The following is a 10,035-nucleotide window of genomic DNA, read 5'->3' as shown; positions in this document are numbered from 1 at the left end:
GGGACGTCGGAAGCGGCCGCGGGGCGGCGGGGCCGGGAGCGCGGCCGGGCGCGCATGGGGGATGCAGAGCGCCCCGCGGGGCAGGCGGCGCCGCCGGAGCCGCCGCGGCCGCCGCGCCTGAGCTGAGCGGCTCCGCCTCCGCGCGGGGGAGGCAGCGGTGGGGCCGGGAGGGGAGCGCCATCCCCGCGGCGGCCGCGGCCGCCCGTTCCCCGCGGCGGAGCAGGAGGATGCGGCCCGGCGCCGGGCTCTGAGCGATGGAGGGGGTCCTGTACAAGTGGACCAACTATCTAGCGGGTAGGCGCGGGGGCCGGGCCCGGGGGCGGCGGTTGGGGCTCGGCTCGGCTCCGGCCGTGATGCGCCGCTGCTGTTGCTGCTGCTGCTGAGCCTCGGGGGGTCCCGGCGTACTGCGGCCGGCCGGAGCTGTCGGTAGCGCGTTGGCTGAGACATTGGTGCTCGGAGACAAGCCCCGGAGAGCAGCCGAGCGTCGCCACGGAGGCGGCCCTGGGGCGGCGGTGGCCTGGAGCAGGAGGGGGCAGCGCCAGCGCTCCTCGCTCTCGCCCGGTGCGGGCGGCGGCCGGGCCGGGCCGGGTGAACGCAGTGCCCCGGCAGCCGCACGGAGCGGTGCCCGGCCCTGGCCTTCTGCCGAGAACCTCTCGCCACCTGGATTGCGCCTTGCCGAGTTAGTCAGAGACTCTCAGCGGGACAGCGAGCTCCTGTATCCCAGCCTGGAAAGCGCATGATGAACATCAGTTTCGTTAAATGTGTTTTTGGAGGCGCTGCAGACAAAAAGTGTACCGAATATCAGCATTTGCCTTGTTCTCTTTGACTGATCCTCTGCTGTAATAGAGACACCATCTCCCTCTGGGGCAGGCAGTGGGCAGGCACTGGTGTCAAGGTGAAACATTTCTCCTCTGCCACTGTGATAGGACTAATTGTCTCTCCCAAGCAGATCAGCATTGGATCATGCTTTATCGTGCCTCTTATTACACTGCTTTGGCAGTATCTTCTTTGCCCTCTGGTTCTTCAGCACTTCATATGGGGAATTCTGTTTCAGCATATGCAGCTTGTGAGTGTGAAGTGGTGGGAAACTTGGTTCTGAGGGATTATAAAATGTGGGCCACGTTGTGAGGATTGTATGGATGTGCTGTGAAATGAAGTGTACAGAGTGTAATCTTGCATTTTTCAGAGCAATTATGTGTCCACAGATATGGGCCTTCTCGTAAAAGGGAGCAGTTGTACTGTAACTAAATAGATATTTGCTGTCTTTGTCTCTTCTTCACAGTAACTATAGAGAAAACACATAGAGGAAAAGTTGTGGTTATGAGAGAAAGAATGAGCGCAAAGTTGTTTTCAAAACAATGAAAGTTGTCACTTTCACTTACATTACTGAAGACGTTTCTGTAGCAAAAGATAAATGGATAAGGGCAATGCACTCTTGTGGTGTTTACTCCTATTTTAAGTCTGTTATTTAATAAGCAAAAACTCAACAGTAGCTGTGAATGCTATACATGCCATGGACTGTTAGCATGCAGCTAACTTCTGCTGGAAGCCAGTAGTCCTCTAAACCAGTCAACTTCAGAACCCTTCCTTAGGCTTACATATAACAGTAGTCTGGTTATTGAGTGGCTTTGGTCTTCAGACTGCTCAGATTGATTACTTCCTGGTGTGTTACAAGAATAATTTAATGTTTGCCTCTTTTATCAGCCAAATAGATTAATTTTATTTACAATTTAGGAATTATACTAAACTTTCACATTTTTGGTCTCCCTAGGTTGGCAGCCTCGGTGGTTTGTTTTAGACAATGGGATATTGTCATACTATGATTCCCAGGATGATGTTTGCAAAGGCAGCAAAGGAAGTATAAAGATGGCTGTGTGTGAAATAAAAGGTAAGAATTAATAGATTTCTGCTTGAGAAAATTTTAGCTGCTATGGAAATAGAAAAGATCACCAACCATACATTTTTGCATCACGTTTTTCCTCCTCTGTTTTTGTTTACCTATAGTCCAGTGTGTCAGCTTCATAGTTCATAGGTAATAATGAATTATCACAGATATTAATAATTAATGTTATCAATATTAATAATATTCATTAGCACAGATAATAATGAATTATTAATATGTGATAATAGAGTTCTGTTGAGATTTAGAACACACCATTTGTTACTTTTTGTTTTTAATAGTTATGTGCACATGGTTCATGCTTAAAGTTATGTCAGCTAGCTGCTTAGTTCTACTGCTTTTTCCTCTTATGACCAGGGATAGACACTGAATCATGAAAGCCAGTTTTCCAGAAGAGCAGCAGCAGTGATCCAAAAGTGGCGATTCTTATAAACCAGAAGTGTTTAGTCTTTCAATTTCCTGAGTAATTTTTACTTTTGTCACTGTTAGCAGCTGCACACATGCACAGGTGATGGGTGTATTTCAGACAGTAAGTGAATGGTTTGTTCTGAAGTAAGAGTTTAGTCTTTAGAGTAACTGTAGGTCAGCCTCCTTGGCTAATAGCAAGGAGTTTTCTAGCTTCCTATTGCTGTTGACTGTGAATTTTTTCCAGATCTTCACAGGTCACTCAGCTTGTGATGTGGGTACTTTCATATTAAAAAGTGGAACTTATTTTACATGGACCACCAAGTGGCCCAATCAATTTTTCATGTGATAGCTCCTTTTTGTTAGTGTTTCTTTAGTTTAGATGAAATCAGTGAAATGTAAAGAGGGGAGGATCACTTTTAAAAATTTTTTTCTTTTTGCCATTCCACTTGATTTTGCTTGTTATTTTGTTCTTTTGGTGAAGAAAAGGGGGAGAAAGGCTGAGCAGCTTTTCCTTACTTAACAGTGGTGCTTTGTGATTTACTGTATTACTGTGGGATTATCATAAGCATTTTAAAACACTTTGAGCAGTATTTAATAAATGATTGGTACTCAGTTGAGGTTATTATTTCAAATTTTTTTTTTTTCTCTTCTAACACAAGTTCATGCTACAGACAACACAAGAATGGAGCTAATCATCCCGGGGGAGCAGCATTTCTATATGAAAGCAGTTAATGCAGCTGAAAGGCAAAGATGGCTGGTGGCACTGGGGAGTGCAAAAGCCTGTTTAGCAGATACCAGAACAAAAAAAGAAAAAGGTATGTATGTTACCCAGAGTAACTAGTTACTAGGTAACAATTCTTCCAATAATCATAGTATAAATGTTGTGGTACAAAGTCTTTTAATATAAGTTGTAATTATTTGTAGTCATCTCTATGATAAATTCCCCCTCAGAGTTAGAGTTAGAAGTCACCTGCATTGATCTCTTGTATCTTAAGAAGCTGAAATACTACAAGGTGTTGTTGTCACTAGAATAAACACATTGTTTATTAACACTTTGAATAAACACATTGTTTGTAGTTGTTGTGAAGACATTTCATTTGTGATGTTATATTAACTCTTTATAGTAACTGTTACTTTTTCCATAATTTCTCTTGAAAGGCTTAATGTAGCCGTTTCCAGCCATTCTGGTGGGTGACATAAGTTTTGTCCAATATTTTTTCGACATTACATAGCAGCCAAGAAAGATTTCAACTTTATTTTTCCTGATAATGTGCCTTTTTCATAATAGTAATTAAATTAGCACCAGTTATCCGAAAGTATTGTTTGCTTCAAGTGTAATTCTTGATTCATTGCAGAATCCAGTTTTCCTCAAAATCAAGTGGAGGTTTAAGTGGATTTTTAAATTGATCTTTAAGTGAAAAGTGCTTAAATATTACAATGTATATGTACATTGTATGCAATAAATTTATATTTCCATTTTTTTCCATAGAAATAAGTGAGACCAATGAATCTCTTAAAACCAAAATGTCTGAACTTCGTCTCTACTGTGATCTTTTGATGCAGCAAGTTCATACCATACAAGAATTTGTTCACCATGATGAGACTCGCTCTCCTCCCAGCATTGAGGTGCGCAATTCTAGAATTTGTTTTCATTCCATTATATAATACACTTCACAACAAGTTACTGTTGTTGTCTTAAACCTTATTCATCTCCCCAGTGTTAATGTCAATTTTTGAATGCTTGTGTGTAGATGTACTAATAGTGATTTTCTGTGTGTAAAGTGCCTGGATGGTTTAACTGTAATTGTGCCAGGTGTTAGGAACCAGTTGTGTTCCTGAGCCATTTGGTTGAAAGGCCAGAAGAGTTATCATATGAGAAATACAATATTTTGTCTTGTTTTGCATCTCTGTTCGAGTAGTTGAAACAATCTTAGTTTGTCCATTCTTACTTTCTTATGTGGGATGGTATTCCATTTTCTTATCAGTGAAAGGTAGTGTTCCAGGCATTGGAAACATGCAGTGTAGATATCTGTCTCTGAATGTGCACAAGTACAATGCTAGAATGTATTCCTGCTTTTGAATGAAAGGACTGGAAACTGTGAATGACTCCATTCTTTGCACTCTTGAGCAGCATGTGAGCAATGTTGTTGGTCCTTTAGTGCAAAGCTAGGGGTTGACACTTAGTCACAACAGAGCAAGTTTTCAGTTTAGATAGGTGAAATGGACCTGCATCTCCTTGCTCTAGAGTGAGAAAACTGTTCACACCTTCTGCTGCAATTCATTTGTTTCACTGAATGATCTTCTGATACCAGTTAGTTACCCTGAGACAAGCTTTGCAGTAAGGCATTGTTGGCTGGTACCCTAAAGAAATTCAGATGTCAGAAAGAAATTGCAATGCTGTCACATGTGTTTTCTTAAATTGGCCTTATGGTAAGGCATACATTTGATTAAAAAAATGGGAAATATAAATTCTTAGTGGTAATGAGGGAGATGAGTGTGTCTGGGAGAGGTGGTGGAGGAAAGTTGTATTTGAATATTTTATTTTTTTTCCTTGCTTATGCTTGTGCTTTCATTTACTTTCAGAACATGAATGAAGCCTCTTCCTTGCTTAGTGCCACATGTAATACATTTATCACAACACTTGAAGAATGTGTGAAGATTGCTAATGCCAAGTTTAAGCCAGAAATGTTCCAGCTGCCTCACCCTGATCCCTTGGTTTCTCCTGTGTCACCATCACCTATTCAAATGGTTTTGACATTTTGAAATATTATCTTTTCTAAGTGTCATACTGGTGGTTAGATGGGGGGGGAGAAGTGGCAGAACCCTGTGCTATTGTTACATGCTATGATGTCCACAGTTGAAATCTTGACTGAGTTATAAATCAGTACTGGTCCCAAATATAAATCAGTTTTCCATTCTCAGTCTTTTGCTTTGCAGTTTGCTAGCCTTTACATCATCAGAGTAGTTTATCATATGTGTCAAGGCCCTGTAATGAGGTATCTCATAAATGAATGAGGTTTAACTTTTCCTCAGTTCAACTGTTAGGTTTTTCTAGAGTGCTAACTATACACTGATCATAAATATTACATAACTTCACCTCTTGCTTAAGTGGTTTCTGACTTGAAGCACTTTAGCAAGATAGCATATGTTTCAGTGTATGTAATTTAAGATGTTTGTATTAATATATCATTCCCTTATTTAACAAAAAGATATATCATGATAAAGATATTACTTGCATAACTATTCACTATGAATTAATTCCTTTAGAAGGACAATGTATGGGCAATCAAATGCTTTCTCAGTTCTGTGTATGTATTCCAAGATGAGCTGTATTGTGCAATTCTGTTGTGGGAATCTCTTTCTTTCCATATGGATCTCTCATCTCTTTATCTTCAATCACTTTACTTACAAAGCTGATCATTATGATTTAAAATAGTAACTTTCTTTGATATGCATAGAGATTTGACAGTAATAGCAGAGAAACCACAAGGAATCAAGAGGCATAATTTGGCTTTATTGTGTAATGAGGAATTTGAACTTCCCTTCGGTAAAGGAAAAATGTCTTGATACTTCTGTATATCATAGCAATTAACAATGGCTCCTTGAGAAGCTTCAGTGAAAGAGGGAATGAATTCCATAGACAGGAGGTAGCATCTTTTTGTAGTAAACTATTTCCTGTGTGAATGTTCTAGAATTTTTAATATTGATGGCAATCCATCTATTTTCATATAGTTTAATCAGATTTTTAACTGAGAGTGGTTGCTTTTTATAAAAAAATATTGCCGTCTCTCTTTGTAAAGACTGTAAATAAAACAAGGAGTAGTGTAGATATTTATATCATTCTTCTGAGTAGTTTGTGACATTTTTGGTGTTGTTTGTTCTTTGGAATTTTTTTCCCCCTAGATGAAGCGTTCCATTAGCCACCCTGGTCCTTGCTATTCAGAAAGGTAATTTTCTGTTTCCTTAAGTTTTTTTCTTGTGTCTCAAAAGACCTCCCTGAACTTGCTAGCATCAAAATGTGAGAAGAATTGTTTGCATGGAGAAAAAATTAAAAATGATAAATTGATCTTATTTTAAAAACAAAAGGTGCAGATTATCAGCTATTGGTGGCAGCTTCTATTTTTAATACAGTACCAAAATTTCATCATGCTAGAAGCTTTATGCAAATGGCTAGTTTTGACAAGTTCATGAATTTAGAGCTTGAAACGCTAACATTATTTTTCAGTCAGTATTTCAGTTTCTCAAATTATTTCCTTCATTTTTATTTCCACTTTCAGGCTTTGTAGTTGTGAAACTAAGATTGTTGACTGTGCTATTTTTAGTCTGCTATGGTAGACTAGCAAAAAAGCATTAATACTGACAATTTAATCTAAGCACCAAAGTTATTTCCAATTTAAAGTATATAAAATTGGTTGGGGGGGAAATAACCAAAATTATTTCAAATTTAAAGTATATAAAATTTGTGTGGGTTGTTACAGATTTTGCTTGCTAATAGATCTCACTTCCTTTGTAGGATTAATCACTCTGTAAAAGAACCGGGTTCATCTCTTCACCGATTTTCTCAGCGGCGCAGAAGAACGTACTCGGATACAGAATCTTACAGTGATACACCTTCTGAAGAGTCTCAGAGTAAGTTTGAAAGGGAGGGAGTTTTTGTATCTTCCAGTACAATTTATTTCCTTGTTTAGAGCAGCACTGATATTGGCATGAGGAAAAATGTTTTATTTGTAAGATTCCTATATTATAAATCGGAGCACTTGTATAGTTTGTTACCTGTTGACTTGGGCTGGCTTCCGTCGATATTAAAAATGATCTTGCAGCTGGAGTAGTTATATTGAGAACAGTGGGATTACTGGCAAGATAAAATTAAGACCTATCTAGAAAAGAGATGTTTGTTCACATGAATGATTATCTGGTAAGTGATGTGGAAATTGCTGTTTGTCACCTGCTTATTCTCACAGAAGAAATTACCTTTTTTGCACTTCTGTGAATTGCTGGGATAGTTCACTCAGTGCATTGTGGAAAGGTCGTTCATTTCAGTGGCTTCTTGCCTTTTGTAGAGAACTGCACAGCTCTGAAGGCACACATCCTTGCCAGTAATAAAGATCATGATCAGAATTTAGTCCCTGATTAGATTGGCTGAATTAGTAGTCAGTTCTTTGATGGTTTTTCCTTCTGAATCTTGCTGGCATTTTGACTCCATTATAACTCCTCTCAAGCAGACTTTAACACGACTTCTGATTGATTATATTTAGGAAATACTTTACAAATACAATAATTGACAGATTGGATGATACTTTCGGGGATTGAAAATTAAATACTTAGTTGATCTCTTTATAGGATCTGCCCATTGTTCTAGAGGTGCTGTCAATGGAGATCTGGTATCATCAACCATTCCTGAAGAAAGTAAATCAGTGTCAAAGGAAAGATCTGAACTGGAAGAGACTCTTACATCCTTTTCCTCCTGAAGCAACTGAAAGTATTAAATTTTCTATAAATAATGCTATGCAAAAGCTGCTGTAATTATACTGTTGTTATAGGAAGTAGTTATTTCCCTTTTTAGAAGGATTTCTCTGCACTTTATAGAATAACGTAAATACTATCTTTGAAGTGTATTTTATCTTTATATAGTTTATTTGCAAGAGTATTTTCCTAATATTTCACAGTTTGAATGTGCATTTTTTGGAACAAATGATGGCTTTAACAGATAAGCATCCACATTTGTAAATGCAGCTCTTTTTAAAAAAAGTGTGGAGGTCTGACCGATACGTTAGTAAACAAGCATTAGAAAATTCAGCAAAAAGTTTTCATTTTTTTGGAGAAAATGCAACTTGTGCCATGGGCCTCTTGGTCATTTGTACCAGGTCATCCACCTGGAGCTGTGATTAGCCCCACAATGGCTTTTTGTTTGCCAGTGTAAGGGCTGTGGGAATGGGCACTGATGGCTCTGCTCCAGCAGCTTGGCAGTAATTGTCATTGCTGCCTTTAAAAACACAAGGATATACATAATACAGTCCTTATTTTTAGGCAATGAAAGTAGAAATATTTAGTGTATTTTTCTAAACAAATGTATAAAAAAACTTAATATGAAGTATTTGTACCAAACATGGGATATTTAATAGTTTTTATTTATTTATTCTTTTTTGCATCAAAAATTTCTACCTACTTTCACTACTAAAGGTCTAAAGATCTACTGAAAGCTTCAAAATGTGCATAAATTGTTTCTGGGGTGTGTAGCATCACAAATAATTAATACAGTGCTGTTAAGATTTACTCTGCTTACTTAAGATGTGTTTTTAGCAAAGTGTGATAAAAACAAGAGCTGAAATGTTAGACCGTTCTAAGCTGCTGTAGTAATGAATATTTGTATCTATAAATGTTTTATTTATGACATATTTATACAAAAGGGAGGGTCTGTTTTTGCAACTCCTTTATATCATTTGAGGATGGTATACACCAGAAGATGGATTCTGCTCTCAGTTACATCAGTGTAAATTTGCATTAACTGTAAGTGAGGTCAGAGTCTGACTCTCTTAATAATTAATGAGTGATATAATACAATAGTGCCTACTAGCACCTTGGTCAAGAAGGTTGTTAATATTAGCATTGTAAGTTTTTGGGGATTTTTAGGGATTGTTTAGGGATGAACTTGGTCTATGAAGTCTTAGCTGTAGAGCACTTGAAGCAAGCCATTTACTGTTCTTGATTTACACAATTGCTAAATAAATGTACAGGGTTTTTTGTACTCAAGCACATACCAAAATCTGTTTTTATAATCAGATCTTTAATTTGGTTTAACTAGTCTTCCTTTTGTGTATATAAATGATTTGAAGCAGGCTGGAAAGAACAGATGGGCATAGGAGCTTTCCTTATAAATTTTTGGAATATTGATTTATCTAAATCAAAATAGGTCCAAATATTGAGGAAAAACATATGAGCTGTTGGCCTTATATAAAATGCCAGTTTATAAAGCATTATGTCAGGTTCAAGTGGAATGGAATGGTTTGTAAAAGGGGTTTGTGGATACCAGCTCAGAGCTGTCATTTGTGCTCAGTTCTGTTTTCATGCAAACTGGCATATGCATATCAGCCACACACATGCTTGTACATTTTTTTTTCTGAATGTTTGCTTTAATGTATTCTGTATGACATGACAAATGTAAAAATAAGTATTAAAGAAGATGTTCAGAGAAGTAAACTACATACTGCAATGAGAGTGTTGTCTTGAATAATACACTGGCAGAAGTGCTTTTTGAAACTTCACTGAGGTTTCTGCCAGTTTCTGCAGTGTTAATTATATGTCACAATGACAGATACCTTTTTCTGCTTCCACCTACTGTGAAGAAAAGAGGCTGGACTACATGTTGTGCAAAGACAAAGTGAGACTGATCAGTGAATGTAGTAGTAGGTAATAATTTTAAATAGTGCCACAAGACAAAAGTTGTTGTGATCACATCCAAGCACAAAATTTGCATGTAATTGCTTCAGTGCTGTTTTGGAGTTTTCTAGGTCCACAAAGCCATCATTTCAGCTTTATGTTTATATGTGTGATATGTTTCTATTTAATCAGCCTTTATATAGATATCTGTACCAAACATCCTAAAATATATTTCAGTGACATTAGTGAAGATAATATGCTGTCATATTTTTGGTAACTGAAGTTAAGAAATAATTTCTGAAAATTATCTGGCTGAATCACAATGATCCATGCAAAGTAAGACTAAAAAA

At 38.2% G+C, this 10,035-nt stretch overlaps 1 protein-coding gene across 1 annotated transcript; it reads left to right on the top strand.

The window, feature by feature from the left end:
* Nucleotides 1–152: 152 nt before the first annotated feature.
* On the top strand, nt 153–9,510 carry PLEKHA3 (pleckstrin homology domain containing A3). The gene is made up of 8 exons (XM_066553158.1): nt 153–294; nt 1,772–1,888; nt 2,968–3,123; nt 3,798–3,934; nt 4,892–5,056; nt 6,212–6,255; nt 6,822–6,937; nt 7,649–9,510. Exons 1-8 carry the CDS (start codon nt 255–257, stop codon nt 7,774–7,776), a joined length of 903 nt encoding a protein of 300 aa, XP_066409255.1. The 5' UTR covers nt 153–254; the 3' UTR covers nt 7,777–9,510.
* The last annotated feature ends 525 nt before the right edge of the window (nt 9,511–10,035 follow it).

This window comes from Molothrus aeneus, chromosome 7 (genome assembly GCF_037042795.1).
Source record: "Molothrus aeneus isolate 106 chromosome 7, BPBGC_Maene_1.0, whole genome shotgun sequence".
Classification (NCBI taxonomy): Eukaryota; Metazoa; Chordata; class Aves; order Passeriformes; family Icteridae; genus Molothrus; species Molothrus aeneus.
Note: the sequence above shows the minus strand (reverse complement) of the source record. Positions and strands in the feature narration are given on the sequence as shown.